The sequence below is a fragment of the Sus scrofa genome, chromosome 11, assembly GCF_054392235.1.
Source record: "Sus scrofa isolate SSC_HxYL_T2T_F1_AM1 chromosome 11, Sscrofa_HxYL_maternal_Yorkshire_Landrace_v2.0, whole genome shotgun sequence".
Lineage (NCBI taxonomy): Eukaryota > Metazoa > Chordata > Mammalia > Artiodactyla > Suidae > Sus > Sus scrofa.
In genome coordinates, this window is record NC_139393.1 from 1,662,124 (window position 1) to 1,680,074 (window position 17,951).

The 17,951-nt window shown below is 58.0% G+C and overlaps 2 protein-coding genes across 7 annotated transcripts in view; both read left to right on the forward strand.

The window, feature by feature from the left end:
- The window catches only part of IFT88 (intraflagellar transport 88), an 80,453-nt gene extending 68,788 nt beyond the window's left edge, over positions 1-11,665 (forward strand). For 3 of the 6 annotated variants that reach the window (XR_014818901.1, XR_014818899.1, XR_014818898.1), the window contains 2 exons: positions 1,286-2,081; positions 2,157-2,942. Coding sequence is in view for 2 of the 6 variants with exons in the window: in XM_084981220.1 (XP_084837346.1) it covers positions 1,286-1,392; positions 6,532-6,583; positions 10,150-10,251; positions 10,415-10,536 (383 nt within the window). In the remaining 4 variants the exon portion in view is untranslated. Of the gene's footprint in view, positions 1-1,285; positions 3,509-5,784; positions 6,584-10,149; positions 10,252-10,414 lie in introns of those variants that run through there. The other 3 variants (XM_084981220.1, XM_021065434.2, XR_014818897.1) reach the window with 2 other exon arrangements.
- A 5,183-nt stretch (positions 11,666-16,848) lies between these two features.
- IL17D (interleukin 17D) overlaps positions 16,849-17,951 on the forward strand; it is a 37,036-nt gene continuing 35,933 nt past the window's right edge. The window contains exons 1-2 of the mRNA XM_021065436.2: positions 16,849-17,093; positions 17,551-17,846. Of these exons, the coding sequence (XP_020921095.1) occupies positions 17,079-17,093; positions 17,551-17,846 (311 nt within the window). The 5' untranslated portion in view covers positions 16,849-17,078. The remainder of the gene's footprint in view (positions 17,094-17,550; positions 17,847-17,951) is intronic.

Below are 17,951 nucleotides of genomic sequence, written 5' to 3' on the forward strand. Positions count from 1 at the left end.
ACTGCGACAGGGCAGGAGCTCCCCTATTTCTTTTTTTACCCACTTTTTGTGTGATTCTTAACGTCGGTCATACTCGGGAACTGACGCTTTAGAGATTGAACGGGAGCAAACAGTAGTATCTTCTGGGAATGGAAGCCCAGCAGCCTGCCAGGCCGTTTCTCAGCTTCTCCGCCACAGATATTTAGGGCTGGAGGATTCTGTGTTATGGCGCATCCAGTGGATTCCGGGACGTTTTAGCAACTTCCCTGGCCTCCACGCACGGTTCCAGGGGCACTTCCACCTCCTGCTATGATCTTATGACCTTGCCAGATGTCCCTGGGGACCGTTGCCAGTTGAGAAGGACCGAGGTGGCCCCAGCACCCCCACCCTGGACAGCAAAGGGAGTATCTTCAGCCAGGGCACACGTCTCCAAGGAGAGCTTACGGTCACTCTGCAAGCTGTGTGATTGTCGCTGCCGTTGAAGAAGTCCGACACGCTTTGGCCAGCCTGATTTTCAAAGCACGTGTAATCCGCAGTGTCCCGTAACAGTGGCCAGTGCAGACGCCCTTGCCTCCCCGTACGGTCTCGTTTTGAGCAGAGTGTTTTTTGAGAACACAACAGGGTGATGTAGTCTTAAAATATATTCTGCAGTTATATCAAAAATGGGCCTGCTCTGCGTGTGGAGTTGCAGATGACATGCTAAGTTTCACAGAACATCTACCCAAACCAGCGGCTTTAATTTTCCATTAAATATCCCTAAGCTACTCTTTCGAAGGCTAGGGAGGTAAGAGAAATAAATAGTTAAACTATTTATAGACAATATAAATTACCTTCTTAATGCGAATTATTCAGATCCGTTACCCACGGGTAATTTACATAGTAGAAATGTGCAACATTTTCAATTATTTTAGCACCGTCACTTCTGAAGACATTACTGGGCATGAAGTAGTCACTTATTTCCACATTCTTCTGGGCGGCCGCAGTGCTGGGCCACAGCACTGTTCTAGGCCTGTGGATGTGGCAAAAAACCATACAGACGACAATTCTGGCCTATGGAGCTTGGATGTTTGTGGGAAGATAAAGGCCGTAAAGAAATCGGAGTCCCCAGCGCTGTGAGGGCGGGGCCAGCCGGGCGGGGGCCTCACCGGGGCGGGTGGGGCAGTGCCTTGCACCCTCCTCCGGGGAGGCCGGGAACGCGGGGGCAGCTGCTCTTCCGAAGGGGCGAAGGCTGTTCGCGCCCATCAGCTCGCCCTCTGGACGCCACGTGGAGGCGCTTTCCTCGAGGTGTTCTTTTGTGGTTTTTCAGGTCTACGCTTCTTGGTCCGTCTCTGCACTGATATTGGCCTGAAAGAAGTTCAAGAATATGCAGCAAAACTCAAGAGACTGGAAAAAATGAAAGAAATACGGGAACAGGTATCTCCTGGGAGCCGCAAACTGCTGTCTGGTAGTTTTCGGCGTGTCCGCCTCCCGTGGCTCAGCTGAGGGGCGCTGGGGCTCCTCTCAGCCACATGCCCTGGAAGTTACGCTTCTGCTCCGGCGTGAAGGGAAGAGGGACTCACCTCTAGTTTCAGGATCACGTTCTGTCAAAAACTAGTTCCTCCTAGGAGAGAGTGCAGTGGACTCGGTGTGGGCGTTAGCGGATAGCTGCTCACAGGCTCCAGCTGTAATTCCCAGCGCGCAGGCCCCGCAGGTCAGGTGGCAGACGCAGCCGCAGTCGGGGAGCCCTTGTCCGTGGAAGCTGGAGGCCGTCGCTGGCCTGTAGAGCTGCTCGGCCCCGCGGGAGGCGCGGCCCTGAGAACAGCATCGACGGCAGAGGCTTTTCGGTGTGTTCATGTTCTCCGCAGGGTTTTCACTTCTGCGAGAGAATAACCTCTCCTGTGTTTGAGCCTGGAATATTTTAAAATTTACCATGACTTTTGAGTATCTGCCTTTCATAGAAAGAAGTATATTCTCCCTTTTGCCTTTCCCCCTTTCTGGCCGCCCCCCAGCAGATAGAGTTCCCCGCCGGGGATCAGATCTGAGTCTCCGCCGCGGCCAGGGCCGGATCCTTAACCCACTGTGTAGGGCCCGTGTCCCAGTGCTCCAGAGACACCACCCACCCTGTTGTGCCACAGCAGGAACTCCAAGAAAATATGTTCTGTGAGCTTAAATCTTTTCAACAATTTCATTACTTGGAGTTCCTGCTGTGTCACAGTGGGTTAAGAATCTGACTGCAGTGGCTCCGGTGCTAGGTGAGCCTTAGGTTCCATTCCCCGGCCTGGTGGGTTAAAGGATTCTGCGTTCCCACGGCTGTGGTGTAAGTCACAGCTGCAGCTTGGGTTCAGCCCCTGGCCCAGGAACTTCCAAATGCGATGGGTGAGGCTGTAACAAAAAACAAACAAACAAAACGAATTTTATTACCTTGGGTAGTTAAATCCAGATTCCATGTTTGCTTTCAGAATGCGGTTATCTTGGTTTTGCTTTGAGGATGTGATCTGATTGTTTTATTCTCTTTTTAAATTATCAGTTGCAAGAGGAATGTGAACGCAGCATAGATTTCTTCCTTAAGAATCATACAGAACATCAAGTTGGTGTTCAGATACATATAATTGTTTTGTCTTTTTAGGGCCATAGCCAAGACATATGGAAGTTCTCAGGCTAGGGGGTCGAATTGGAGCCGTAGCTGTGGCCTGAGCCACAGCCACAGCAACGCCAGATCTGAGCTGCATCTGTGACCTGTGCTGCAGCTTGCTGCAAAGCCAGATCCTTGACCCACTGAGTGAGGCCAGGGGTGGAACCCACATCCTCATGGAGACTAGTCAGGTCCTTAGCCTTAACCTGCTGAGTCACAACAAGAGCTCCTGCTAGAGTGTATTTTAGAACCTGCTGTGAGACCAGTTTAATTCCACGTGCCAATTGCTGATTAAGGTAGGTAACGCTGGGGAAGTTTTATACAATTAAACTGGTACAGATGGAAGTTCAAATGATCTTCGTTATCGTCATAATTACTATGACGTTCATTTCGTTAAGAAGAATCAAAACGCATATTCAAACCGCGGCTCGCTTTGGCGCCCGCAGGCAGCTGCGTGAAGGTACTCGTGTGGCCCGTGACGCGAGTGCACGTGCCGAGGCCCTCAGGGTAGGCTCTGCAGTGTGCCGCCTGCCCCGAATCAGCGCCCACAGCTTCCGGCCTGCTGAGCAGGCCCCCCCACCCCGACAGCGGGCCGAGCAGCCGTCCAGTTCCCCACCTCACCAGCGAGCCTAACTCAGGCCTTTTGTTTTCTTCTTTGACCGGGGCTGTAGCTTGTGGAAGTTCCTGGCCCAGGGACTGAACCCGAGCCACAGCAGCCACCCGAGGTGCTGCAGTGACAACACCAGATCCTTAAGCCGCTGTGCCACAGTGGCAGCTCCTCACAGTGCCTTTTGCTCCAGTTGCTGAGCCCACGTGCCTTTCCCTTGTTGAATCTAGTCCCCCTCTCTTCTGATTCTTTATGACAATCTCATGAAGACATAGCTTTTAAAACTTCTTTTTTGTTTGTTTGTTTTTAGGGTTGCACTCGCAGCATGTGGAGGTTCCCAGGCTAGGGGTCGAATTGGAGCTACGGCTGCCAGCCTACACCACAGCCACAGCATCACGGGATCCAAGCCGCATCTCCGACCTACACCACAGCTCACAGCAACGCTGGATCCTTAACCCACTGATCGAGCACAGGGCCCGAACCCACAACCTCATGGTTACCAGTCGGGTTCATTTCCGCTATGCCACAATGGAAACTCCAGCATTTTTTATTTTTGTCATTTTATGGCTGTAGCTGCAACATATGGAAGTTCCCCCGCCAGGTATTAAATCCGAGCTGCACCTGTGCCTACGCAGGTTATAAGGCACTATTTTTGTACAAATTCCACTTTTGTTAAAAAAAAAAAAAAGTAAAAAAAAATATGCATTGATACACATTTGTATATATTTGAAACAATGCCTGGGAAGATAAATTCCAAACTTGTAACAGTGAAATCAGCATTGTGGTTGAATGTGCCAGCCACGCAACAATGCCGATCCTTTAACCCACTCTGCCTGGCCAGGGATCAAACCTGCGCCTCCTCAGAGACCCAAGCTGCTGAAGTTGGAGTCTTTTTTTTTTTTTTTTTTTTTTTTGTATTTGGATTCGTAACCCACTGTGCTTCCTTGGGAATTCCAATGCATAGCTGTAAAATTTTGACTGTGAAGGAAAAACGCAAAATTTTTAAGTGTACATCTGCAAGCTGCAAGAAGCTGCAGGAACGTCTTGCACATTTTATACATTATTGCACTTACGAAGTTCAACAGCAGTGTGGAGGTAGCAGAGGTAAGACGAATCCCTGGTGCGCAGCTGCTGGTGATCTGGGCCTTGACAGCCTCCTCCGGGATGGGATTCCCAGGATGCCCTGTGGTAAAGGCTGGAGTCAGGCCTGCCTGCAGCGCCTGTGTTCGTTCCTGGGCTCAGGAAGCACCTGATGGGATGAGCTGCGCCAGGAGCTCGGAACCTGGCGGGAAATAAAATGAACGCAGGTCCTGGCTGCATGGCGCAGAGACGCACACTGTGTGCTGGAGGCAAGAAGGGCGGTGAGACTGGAGGGGCCAGGGGTTCCTGGACAGGCAGGGCTGGGCGCTGGGTCCGGCGTGGAGACGGGAAGGTAAGCAGAGGTCTGTGGGCAGGAAGGCGTGGCCGCGGGTGCCTGGGCTCAAAGAAATGTCTTAAGTTCTGTTACCTCTTGAATGTGAAGTCAGAGCCAAGCTTCCTAAGGATCCTTACCTAGGTACCCACTGCTCCTTGTTCTAAGACAGCTCTACTTGTGAACGAGTAAAAGCCCAGTACGGGACACAGACCCGGGCTTTCTGCCTCCGGGACCACCAGTCAGCCCTGGACCGCTTTCTCCTCAGCTGCGAGACGAGGGCCTCGGTCCAGGTTGGCCTTTGCTGCCTGTCTGTGGTGGGGCCGGGGTTGTCCCAGCCTGTCGCCAATGTTGCTGGAAAGCGATCGTGTCCACGGATGTCAGAGACGCCACCCTGCTGGGAGAGCTTGTAGCCCTCGCCCGCGTCCTGTGGTCACGCTGCCGGGGCAGGTGACAGGGTGACAGGGTGGGGCAGGCGACAGGGTGACAGGGTGGGGCAGCACGGGCCCCGACTCCAGGCGTGAGGACGCAGCAGCTCCGGGCAGCCCCGACCGTGCGGTGGCAGCAGGGCTGTGCGCCCTCCGCCCAGTCAGGGAGACCCCTGGACCTTGGTCGTTGCTCCCATCTGCTTTGCTGCTCGTGTAGCTTCTCTCGTTTTTCCTGCCCCAAACAGGAGTGGCATCTTTTTTTTTTCATATTATTGAAAAAAGAAATATTAGTCTAAAAATTCACATAGACTACTCTTCTAAAGTTTTATTTTTTGTAATATTTTAATTCAAATAAAATGTATGAAGAAAAATTCAAGATTATTCAGCCACGATGTTGAGATCACTATTAGAAGTTTGAAATTTATCTTCCCATGAGATAAATTGTTACATTGTTACAAACATATACAAATGGATACCAATACATTTTTTTTAACTTTTTTTTTTTTTTTTTTTTTAAGCAAAAGTGGGATTTTTACAAAAATTGTGCCTTGGAGTTCCCGTTGTGGCTCAGTGGTTAACGAATCCGACTAGGAACCATGAGGTTGCAGATTTGATCCCTGGCCTCGCTCAGTGGGTTAAGGATCCGGCAGTGCCGTGAGCTGTGGTGGAGGTCAAAGACGCGGCTCGGATCCCGCGTGGCTGTGGCTCTGGCGTAGGCCGGTGACTTCAGCTCTGATTAGACCCCTAGCCTGGGAACCTCCATATGCCATAGTGCGGCCCTCAAAAGACCAAAAAAAAAAAAAAAGTGCCTTATAACCTGCGTTTCCCCCTCCTTAGCAAAAGAACGTGGACAGCTCCCATGTCGGCAGCACAGCACTGTCGCTTTGGTCCTGTTTCCCTCTGGTGTCTGTGTCTGTGCTGAGTCCCCAGCTGGCCCGTCCCCCTGCTGTCCCCCTCACACCAGGCCTAATGCGTCGGGCGCCTGTGAACGGCATGAGGTGTCGGGACTCAGAAAGTGGCCGAGCTTCTCCTGGGCCCTGGCCGAGAACGTAATGTGACACTTTCCCTCGTGGACTAACTGTGCTGCTGACCCCAGCATTGTCCCCAGATGGGCCTCTGTCCCCCGGGGCCTGCGGTCTGCCTCCACTGTGCTCTTTGCACTGGCCCCTCCAAATAAGCTTTTATTGCTCTTTGTTTGTTTGCTTGTCTTTTTCTTTTGTCTTTTTTTTTAAGGAGCCACCTGTGGCATATGGCTTCTGTGTGGCCCTAAAAAAAGCAAAAAAAAAAAAAAGTAGACCATTGACAGATCCTAGGTGTTTTGTGAGATTTAATAGCGCCTTTATTGTAGATGCTGAATTTTAAGTTCTCAGGGACGCACAGTCACGTGCATTGGAAAAGTCAAGGCTTCGTTGTGTTTGACCTGGGAGGAGTCTCACCCTGTCTTCAGGTGTACCTGTGTACAGCCCGAGCTTTCTCACCTGTCTTCTCGCTCTAGCGCGTCAGGTCCGGCAGGGACGGCAGCCGAAGGGACGGGAGCGCTGGCAGTGGTGAGTGTCCCACCCCCGGGGGCCCGGGCTCGCCCGGCTCCTACAAACACCATGAAGTGGTCCCAAAGCATCCTGCGTGCTGGTTTTATATCCAGGGAATCCTCGCCCGTGCGAATTAATTTTGTGAGCGTCAGCCTGCTGTGTAAATGTGTGTTTGCAGATGTGGGTGGATGTTGGTGTGTAAGAATATCCAGCAACCACACCTGTTTCTGCTGATGGATTAGTGGACAAGTCGCACAGGTGTCCGGACGTGGGAGACTCACCTCGTCAGGAGATGCCGGGGGCGGGGTCGTACCCAAAGCCGACAGTCCTGGGCTTTACGCCTTCAGGCCGGAGGCAGTGTCTGTCCTGTCCCAGCCGTGCACATGATGTCGCTCTGAGTGACCCCTGAGCCCTCGACTCTGGCTGCTTGTGACATCGTCACCTGAGGCGCACGTTGAGTTTCCTCACTCCCATCAGCACGGCCGACCTCCTCGCTCTCCGTCGACCTGTAGAGGTGATAGTTAGGGAAGCAGATGCTGGAGTGGCGTCTGTGTCACGTGCACACTCAGCCTGCCCTGCGCACAGGCCCAGCTTCATTCTGTGGTGTCTGTCTGTGGTCCAGGAGTCACGCCTCAGCTCAGAGTGACCCTCGGGTCCCAGAGGCCCTTCTCTCGTTGGGTCATTTACTGGATGCACCCTGGGCACCAGGGACGTGGGGACGGACGAGGCTGTCCTCGCCCTCAAGGACGGGCCCTGCTCTGCTGAGCGCTGCCGAGAGGGTGGGGCAAGGACAGAGAGAGTCTTGGAGGGTGGCGCTCTACTGGGCCAGGTGCGCCGGAGTGCTGCAGCCACGGGGCACCCAGCCCAGTCGGACACCGAGGTTCTGCTCCAGCGGAACCACAGTCCTGGCCTGTCCCTGGGTCCCCAGGGCTGTCACCCAGGGGAGTTGGGAGCCGCAGCCCAGCCCCATCCCCACCGCGAGCTCGTGGCGACTCCAGGGCCCGAGTCCGCTCTGCGCCAGCCCTTCTCCAGAGACAGCGGACCAGGCCCCCAGCCCTTGACCCAGCGCCACGGGGCTGCGTGTGAGGTGGATTTTCAGCATGTTGACCGCTTAGGAAGGTGTGTGCCAGGTGCGTTAGCCACAAACCACGTGACCGACACCCCCGGGCGCACCTCAGAGTCACATAGTGTCTCGTGACTTCAGCAGAGCGTAGGAGTCACACTGAGTGTAGGCATTGGCCCAGACCAGCTGGAGGTCAGGTCAGCTTCTCCTGGGCGAGGGGCTTTCGTCGGGCTGCCTGGAACTGGGCGCAGGGCTCTCTGGAGGCCGCCTGGTCGCACGGGGCCGGCAGTGTCCTCGACGGCAGGTGGCCAAGGGTGGGCCGCGCACTCGCCGGGGCAGCTGCTGTCCCTGTAGGGGTCCCTTCGCTGAGACGCCAGGACCGACTCCCCGCCCTCACAGGGTCCTGCGCTCCCTCTACAGACCTTCAGTTCCGAGGAGTGACTGGCCGGCTCCTCCCAGGCCCCGTGGGTCCGCAGAGCCTCCGGGCAGCTGCTGAGGACCAGAGGCCCCTCCTCACGGGCCAGCTCCCAGCCGCCTGGCGCACAGCCAGTGGACAGTGTCCAGGGCCCACCCCCAGAAGGGGGCCCCAGGTGCACCTCAGGTCCCGCCCAGGGAGAGTGGTGGAGGCCTGTCAAGCCGACGGTAGAGGCTGTTTGTCTGCTGCAGACCCTGCCGGCCGGTCCCCAGGCCACTGCGCCTCTCTGCTGACGCTGCCTTTGTTCCCGGACCCCTGGCCGTCACATCCCGCACGCCCGTGTCCTCCCGCTGCCCCTCGCTGGCCCTGTGGTGCCTGCTGCCGGCCCCCCACTCCAGCCCCCAGGCCGCCCGGGTCTAAGCCTGCGCATGTGTGGGTGCCGCCTGGCTCTCCCTCCTGTGCCTCCTGGGCCCCCCAGCACCTGGGCCACCGTGGACACAGCCCCACCCTCAGCAGCGTCCCCTCTGCACGCTGCCCACTGCAGCCCCCGCGGGAGGTCACCAGGCAGCCATGGTGCCCACGGAGGGACCCTCGGCACCCACCTCCCCCCGGACACCCAGCTGTGCCCCCTCACGTCTCCCTGCACGTGCCCGCTGTCTGCGTCAGCCCCACGGCTCACACGGGAGCGGGACCATTTTCTCTGCGGGTCCTGCGAGGCCAGCCCTGAGCTGGCTTCGGCACAATCGGTTGAGGTAAGCGAAGGGCCGACAGCTGGGTTCGTGAAGTGTGGCCTGCGAGAGAGGACCGAAGGGGACATGTGACCAGAATTATTGTCACCGAACGTGTGCTCTCTTCTATAAACGTATTACGGTGCACGTAAGAGAGCTGTTTCGGAAATGCTTGAGGGCCCGTGAATATCATTCCTTTTTGTGGGTCAGACTGGCCTCCCTGCAGCTGTGTCTCCCCTGTTACTCTGTGTTATAAACCCAGCGCCCTTCCTCCTGGGTCCTCAGACCTTAGGGTGTCAGAACCACCGCGGCAGCTTGTTAGGACAGACTGACTCCAACTCGGCGCCACTCTGCGCGGGGCCAGGACTTGCCGCTGCTGGTCTGGGTCCTCTCTTGGGGCCACTGCTGTATTTTAAAGGAGATGTGACCTCTGTACCACTGCTGCCAAACCCAGGTGCCCACGTGTGACAGTCTGGGGGTCACCCAGCCTCCAGGGCCTCTGGCCGGGAGGTGGCCTGTCAAGAGGGGCCTCTGGTCCTCAGGCAGCCCCGCCAGCTGCCCGGAGGCTCTGTGGACCCGTCACCCCCAGTGTGTTCCCCGGGAGGTGGTGTGAGGAAGGCCTGGGGGCTCCGGTGACCCCGTGCATGGGCGCTGGGCACATGGTGCGTCATTGTCGTTGCTGGAGAAGCCAAAGCGTTTCGTGTAGAAACCGTCCATTCCAGGATTTTCAGTACTGGAGTTTGTTTTTACAAAGTTAACTTAGAAAGAAATGAACCTGTTTCAACTGCTTGCAGGAAAAATGCATGACTCTTTTATTTCTTCTTTGGCAGCACCCGCTGCATATGGAAGTTCCCAGGCCAGGGATTCAACCCCAGCTGCTCTGCGACCTACACCACAGCTGCGGCCACGCCAGTCCTTAACCCACGGAGCCACAGAAGTCCTTAAATTGTTTCTCGTTTACTCTGTGTGAGACCTAAATGGTTTGCTGCCATTTATTACGTTTTGTGTGGACTTCTCTTGGGCACTGTTTTCATTTCGTATTTGGACGCTGTGTCCCTTCTGAAGTTTTGAATTGGGCCAAAATCCACACTCCTGTGTAGGGCACACCCGACCCTCTTCCTTCCTGTGCCACGAGCTCAGCTCCTCACCTGCCGGCCCTGCACAGCCCGCCTCCTGTCCCCGCAGCTGGGCTGCTCCTTGCGAGGTCGTGGTGGCCGCAGGGCCTCAGCACACCTGCCGAGCGGGCGCCACCACTGCTCCCAGATTTCAGGGGCCAAGAGTGACGTCCCAGAAACGGGCCGTCCGTCGGATGAGGTAAGCAGCTTTGCGATGCAGGGCGGCCCTTCGGCTCCCCCAGCGTGTCTGTTTGGGTTTCCAGACAGCGGCCAGAACTGCAGCAAGAGCGAGCGGCTCCGCGCCCAGCTCCGCGCTCTGCCCGGGACGGACGCGCCTTACGAGAGCAGCTGCAGCAGGGAGCCAGGCAAGTGCGCCGGGGGTCTTGGCATGGGATTTCCAGTGACCGGGGGGCGTTTCTGTTCGTTCTGGGCCGTTCAGGTTTGACGGTGAGACGGGTGGGTGCGGCGTCGGCTGGCTGGCTTTTCCGTATTCGTCCCTCTCATGCGACCATCTGCTTCGAAACCTAGATGCCTCCTATGTGGATCCTCTGGGCCCGCAGGCGGAGAGACCAAAAACGGCAGCCAAGAAGAGGCTCGACGAGGATGATTTTGCGGATGAGGAGCTAGGGGATGATTTGCTTCCAGAGTGACGGACATTTTACCCTGTTACTCACGGAGGGAGAGACGGCGCCCTGCGGGACAGCCCTCTCGCTCGGCTTTGGAGCGCACGTCCAGACTGTCATTTTGCACCCTGCCCAAGCTTTAGACAAGTGTATTCTGTTCCGTGAGTAGGGGTTTGTGTTTTGCTTTGGTTGGAATGGAATTAAACACATGTGAAACTAATGCTGTAGCCCAGCGACCTGCAGCAAGAAGGAAGCCTTGTAGCCCTCGCTCCCTCGTGCCCGCGCGCCCATCAGAACGTGTGTGCCCACAGCGCACCCTTCTCACTACACTGCGTGCTGCTCTTTTCCATGACTTCGTTACGACGACGAGTTCAGGCTGGGAACGCCATGCTGACGTCTTGCTTTGCAGCTTGAAAAGGACTGGGCTGGAGCCTGTTCCCGATGAGTTTTATTTAAGCGAAACTCCTCCGCGTTTCGAAGCTGAGCCTTGGGACCTCTGGCCTCATGGGGATAGTAACCCTGCTGAGGTTGGTTTGGGACGCAGCCCAGGATGCAGTGGGGAGACTCCGAGCCCGTAGAGCCTCTCTGCCCTCAGCCCGAGGCGCCAGCGGCTCTGAGCACCGCCAGCCTCGTGACTGCCTCGCTACCTGCCCCTGGGTGTGGGGTCGGGGCCCGCGTCTCCGTCAGCTCCGCCTAGGGACCCCTCTGTCTTGGCGTTGCTGCTGCCGCGCTCGCCCCTGTTGGGTGCAGGAGGAGGAAAGCCCACGGCAGAGCAGGGTCCCCCTCCCGAAGGAGGCCCCGATCTCCCGGGAGGCCCCCCGTGGACGCAGGCACCCCCGGGGGTGAGCCTCTGAGGCCGTGGCCGTGCCTGACGCGGAGCCCGAGGAGACAGACAGAAAACGTGGCTCTGATGGACCTGAGGTGCTGCCGAGGGCAGCTGTGAGAATACAGTGGCGGGATGGCAGGTGCGGAGGAGCCGCGAGGGGAGGCGACGGGGGGCAGCGAGAGCGCCAGCAGGTTCACCCGCAGCAGAGGGGCCGGGAGCAGCTGGTCGTGCAGGGAAGGGCTGGTCGGGTAGGAAAGGCCTAGTTTCTGTTTTGGGCACAGGCTGCTGGCGGGGAAGGAAAGGGAGATACAGGTTGCGTTGTTGCAGTGACCAGTTTCTGCAGCGTTTTTGTCTTGCAGCTTTGGGTTTCATTTTGTACCGTTACCACCTGACCGGGAGCTGGGAAGCCCTGCCGCGGGCGTGTGTCACCACCAGGAAGACGGGCGCGGCAGGGCCACAGGGCCTGGGGCAGCGGGGACAGCACGTGGGAGGGGTCAGGGGCTGCTGGAGCGGGTGGGTCCTCGAGGGAGGCAGGGCCGGGGCGCGGAGGAGAACAGCGTTGGGGTCCCATTCTGGGACTGACAGGTGCCCTTAGAAGGCTTTACGCAAGGAAGGCAGGTGTGGTGATTTGATTCAGCCTTGGGAACCAGCGGTCACACCGGGTGTCGCCGAGCCAGCTGGGCTGAGGCAGGCGGGGGGAGGCGACAGGGCGGAAGTGACGGGGCAGGTCTTTAGCAGACGTCCCAAGACGTGGTCGAGCCCGCGCACATTCCGGAGGCCGCGCGCCGAAGGCTTGCCAGTGGATGGGATGTGGGTCGCGAGGCAGAGGGGATGGTGGCCAAGTTGGAGGCTGGGGACCGAGCGGCTGGCGTTGCCTTCAGAGGTGGGTGCGGATCGCGGGGCGTCTGTGGTCACGGTTTAGTCATGTTAAATTCAGGGTGTCTCTTTTGTTGTCGTCGTTGGCCACGCCCGCAGCATGTATAGAAGTTCTCGGGTCAGGGATGGAGCCAGAGCCACAGCAGCGACAACCCCGGATCCTTAACGCACCGAGCCACCCAGGTGTCTCTGAAGCATCCGACTGGAGACACGAGAAGTTCGTGAGTTTACAGATCCAGGGCTGCATCCGCGTACAACTGCTCCTACAGCTACGGCTCCTACAGCTACAGCTCCTACAGCTACAGCTTGCACAGCTACAGCTCGCTGCAGTGGAATCCAGTGAGGTCACCTGGGGGGCGGATAGGAGACACGGCTGCAGGGCAGGGAAGAGAGATGACGCAGCAAACGCCGAGCGGGGCCACAGGTGATGGGGGTGGGGGTTCAGAGCTGAGCACGTGGGACCTCCAGTTCCAGGGAGGGTGCCCTGGACCCTGCGAGGCCAGTGCTCCTGCTCTGACGGCCAGGGAGAAACACGTGCTCACGTCCCTGGAGGAAAGTCAGAGGAGAGCACTGTTCCTGGAGGAGCCGACATCCCGCTGACTCATCTCTAGGGCGTCTGCCAGCTCAGAACATCGGCTGAGGCGCGGAAAGGGGCCCTCCCAGGGAAGAGAGGCTTGCGGAGCCTTTGTGTGCTGTCAGCCCCACATCCTAGAACCGTAGAGAAGCCCGCAGTCCTCACTGGCCTGTGCTGAGCTCTGCGCTGGTGCTGGGGGACGGAGCCTCGAGGCTCAGAGTTAGATTCCCCACTGTCTGCGGGTCCTTAGGGCACAAATGCAGCAGAGACACGGACGGTGTGTGAGGCTGTGGGCAGGAGCTCACGCTGGAAGTGTGAAGGCTCCAGGGACTGAGCTGACTGGCTTGCCCTCCTTCGCAGCGGAAGGAGACACATCGCCTAGGCTCTCGGTCAAAAGCCTGGAAGGACACGTGAACCAGGAGCGGACTGACTCTGAGAGAAACTCATCCAGCTCAGTCCGTGCTTGCGTTGGGGGAGTTGGTTCCAAGTCCTCTCTGAGTAGCAGAGGAAAGGGGAGCTTCCTCCGGCGACAAATCGTGTGCAGCTTCCACAGTTCTTCCGTATGCAGCATGTGGCACATAATAATAAAAGTCAACAGCTGGAGCTCCCTGGTGGCCTCGTGCTTTGGGATCCAGCGTTGTCACTGCTGTGGCGTGGGTTCAGTCCCTGGCCTGGGAACTTCTGCATGCTGTGGGTGTGGCCAAAGACAAAAGTACACAGATAAGAGAGGTCCAGAAAGCAAAGGAAAACATAAATAGAAGCCAACACTTAGGTAATACAGGCAGCATCTCAGACAGGGACTTCGAAATAACCATGTTGAGTATGTTAAATAAAACATTGGTTGAAAAGTTGGAGAATTCCAACAGAGCATTGGCGCCTATGAGCAAGAGCCAAGCGGATAACCTCCGATGGAATGAGGTAATATTTGAAGTTATTTGGGCACAGTTAACAATGTACTGGACACAGCAGAAGTCAAGGTTAGTGAACAGGTCATTTGAAAATACCAGATTGAGTTCCCATCGTGGCTCAGTGGTTAACCAACCCAACTAGTATCCATGAGGACTGGAGTTCGATCCCAGACCTCACTCGGTGGGTTAAGGATCCGGCATTGCCGTGAGCTGTGGTGTAGCTCACAGACGTGGCTCGGATCCCACGTTGCTGTGGCTCTGGGGTAGGCCGGCAGCTGCAGCTCCGATTTGACCCCTGCTGGCCTGGGAACCTCCACATGCTGGGGGGTGGGGGGGCTAAAAAGAACAACAACAAAACGAAGGCAAATGAAAGGTAACGTACAATAATGAAAATACTTGCTGAGCCAGAAGAAAGGCAGCTGAAGGAAGAAAAAGGAAAGGAAGAGCAGCTGAACAAATAGAAAACGAGTGGCAGGATGAGAGGACCTAAACCCAGTGCCGTTAGTAATGACGCTGCATGAGGAGCCACCACTGGATCAAAGAAGACCTGACTGTGACAACAGACATTTTATCTTTTATTCTTTGGCTGCAAGCACAGCATATGGAAGTTCCTGGGCCAGAGATGGAATCCGAGCCGCAACTGTGACCTACTCCACAGGTGCAGCAGCACCGGATCCTCAACCCACTGCTCACAGCAGGAACTCCAAGAGACCCTTTAAATACGAGGGCAGACAGGATGCAAATGAAAAGGTGCAGAAAGACACACTGCAAACATCAGTCGCTAGGTAAAAGGGAGTGCGTCAGCTGACGCAGGAAAATCCGACAGAATGGGCGGGGTCAGAGTGAGTGTGATTTCAACGTTGTTCGAAGCCCTTGCCACGAAGTGCCGGGGACGCACGCCCCTTTGGGTTGAGCAGAGCCTGGGAAGTGAGGACTTGGAGCCTGGAATAAAGACACGTCAGGATAGTTTGCTGCAAAATAGAGCGGAGAGGTGTGGCGGTGGACAGAGTGGGGCCTGGGCCAAGAAAGGTTTATCGAGCCTATCAGGAAACAGCTCAGCGGGACGTAGGGAGTCGACGCACGCAGGTTGGCAGCGGCGGCGGCGGTAGAACAAAAAATAAAAGCAAAAAAGAAGTGCGTGCGGAGCACGGGGCGAGGAGGGAAACAGGCAGCAGAGTTTTGAGGCCGGAAAGGGAAATGCGTCCCCTCAGGAAAGGAATATAGCTCGGAAGGTGATGCCATGGGTCGTCCTCTGAGACGAGTGGACTCCGTCAGAACACAGTCCGGGCAGCCCAGGTGTATGAGTTTTACCAAAGTTGGGGTTGTTCCAGGCGAAGAGAACAGAGGTCCAAAGGAGCAAGGGAGTTGGGGTACTTCCCAGGATGCGCTGTGTTGAATCATGAGCTCAAGACACGAAAGGAGACAAGGCCGGCTGAGCGCAGGCTCAGACGACGCGAGATCAGGGCACCACAGGTGTGGCGCCGAGAGCAGCAGGTGTCCGGAAGGCCACCCCTGCTGAGGGCCGCATCGGGGGGTGGGTGCACGCTGAGGACTGAGAGGGGAGCAAAGGCCGTGGACGCCAAGGTACCACGCAGAGGCCGGGGTATCCGGCAACTCCCCCGCAGGGGTCACGGGACACCCAGGTGTGGACCTGACCTTTACAGGAGGGAAGGTGGGTCGGATCCGCACACCAGGCGGTAGGTAACCCAGGAAGGGAGGTGGAAGCAGCCGCTCACACGCGGACCTGAGAGCCTTTCCCCAGCAGCTTGGGCTGTGCCAAGGCGCTCCAGCTGGGCCTGGTACTGGGGCGGCTGCGTGATGGGGGCGTGGGGAAGAAGGAAGATGGCTTTAAGTCAAGCTCTCCTGCGCACAGGGGTGGTAAGATCTGTGCAGAACACTGCAGAGGCATTCATTTCCAAGGGAACCCGATGAGGCTGCTTTTGAGTGTTGTGTTGCCTTTCCCCCCTTGTCCTAATGTTGGATTGCACTGTGGCGTTGAGTTCCCATGTTCAGCTTTGAGGATAACTGATTACAGACATTTTGCACCTGTTTATGGGGCCGTTTCTCGATGGTTCAGGATCACAAGACAGAATGTTACTGTTCTCCCAGCCGGGCAGGCATTTTCTGTACTTAATCTTTCACAAAATGAAAACCAGGGGAAAGTAAGCATTTTAGTTTCCAAGTAACAGGAGGAGAGCGGAGGCGCTGTGTTATCAGTGGAATGTCCTCTGTTGACTCATCAGCCGTCCAGCCCTGTATCCACTTATCTCTGATAAGCTGTCCTGAGACGCTGAGAATTCCCAGGAATTCTCACAAAGACCCTGCTAGGGCTGGTCTTTCTCCTAAAGGACTCCCACACCTTCACCAAATTAAAACAAAACAGAACTGTGGGTTTGTGTATTGATAGGTTTATTCCCATTTCACAGAAACAAAGAACACAGACAATGTACCTACTAATCAGAGAAAAAGTTTTGCCACCTCAAACGTTTACTCACCAAGCTGTAAACTGCTTTAATGGCTTAAATTGGAGATTTCTGTGGGATTTTCAGCAGTGAAGTCATGCCTAAACTCTCCAGTTATAGAACATTCAAGGCGTGCAAAAGTGTGGTTTTTCTACACAGCATGACTGAAATGTAGTGTAACCAATGGTTTACAAGGCTGGCAGGTACCAAAGCTGCAAACCGTTTAAGGAGGCATCAGGTAGGTAGGTGCTACACGTTCGAAAGCCTTTCAGCTGCTATCAGTCTTCTGTTTTTATTTGCTGCGTGGCTGCTGTAAAACGACCCTTTTCCTTAGCCTGCCACCTGAAAGGCATGACGCAGTAACTGACAGTGAACAAATGAGCGATTTCGCTGCTGCTCCTCGGAGTCCCTCTGTTTATTTCCTTTATTTACAGCATCTCGGGCCTATCGTACGTGACGGCTCGCACTCACAATCCCGTCCTCGCGGGGCCGGAGCGCCCAGCCCAGCGCCCAAGGGAAGCCCAGGCCAGCCGTGAGAGGGCGAGCTGGGCGGGCTGGGTGCTGCTCGGACGCTGGAGCTGCCCGAGGGGCGCCGAACGGCCGCTTCCTGGGTGTCCCGGGGAAGGAGCAACGCCCCCCCCCTCCCACGACCTGAGCAACACTGTCAGTCCCAGCGCGCTTCCCTGAGCCCCGGACTCGAGAGGAAGTCGTCGTCGTGGCGAAGAGGCTCCTTCAGGCTCCGCGCGCTCCGTCTCCAGGTGGCCGCTCCCGTTCGCGGAGAGCGTTCCTCCCGGAGGCTCTTCCCACCGGCCAGAACCTGTCCGACTTCCCTTCCAACCGAGGCCGCCTCCTTCCGCTCAGCGCCGCGCGGCTCCGCTCGGACGTGTCCGCGCCTCCGCGACCACCGCCGGCGCTTTGGGGAGATGCTGGGGCCGCCGGTGAGTGCGCGGCGCGGGCGGCCGGCGTCTCGCTCCCGGCCCGGGGCGGCCTCGTGCGGCCCGCGCGCCCGGGACTCGCAGGGGCCGCCGCCGGGCCCGCGGCGCCGTCACAGGCACTCGCAGCCCGCGGCGCAGCAGCCCGGCCGGCAGACGCACACGCGCACCGCGCACCCGCGCCCCACGCGGACCCCGGCTCGGGGCGGCGGCGGCGGGGGGCGCGCGGGCCGGCGCGGCGCAGGGCCCCGGGGTGCCCGCGGGCGGCGCGCGGGCGGGGAGGGCGCGCGGGGGCCCGCGTGGTCCGCACCCATCCTCGGGGCGGGGGCGCGGGGCGGGGGCGCGGGGGGCGCAGGGCCGGGGGCGCGCGGGAGGCGCGGGGGCGCGGGGCGGGGGCGCAGGGGGCGCGGGGCGGGCCGCGGGCCCCTTCTCCGCGCGGCGCTGAGCGCGGCCTGTCCCGCAGGTCTGGGCGCTGGTGGCCGGCGTGCTGCTGGCGCTGTCGCCGGGCCGGGCGGGGGGCGCCCCGCGGGCAGGCCGGCGGCCGGCGCGGGCGCGGGGCTGCGCGGACCGGCCCGAGGAGCTCCTGGAGCAGCTGTACGGGCGGCTGGCGGCCGGCGTGCTCGGCGCCTTCCACCACACGCTGCAGCTGGGCCCGCGCGAGCAGGCGCGCAACGCCAGCTGCCCGGCCGGGGGCAGGCCCGCCGACCGCCGCTTCCGGCCGCCCACCAACCTGCGCAGCGTGTCGCCCTGGGCCTACAGGTGAGCGGGGCCGGCGGGGGGGCGGCCGGGGCGACGGGACGGGGGGCGGCTCGTTCCCACCGGGGCCCGTCGCCTCCCTCGAAGGAGACCCGCCTCCTCCGTTCC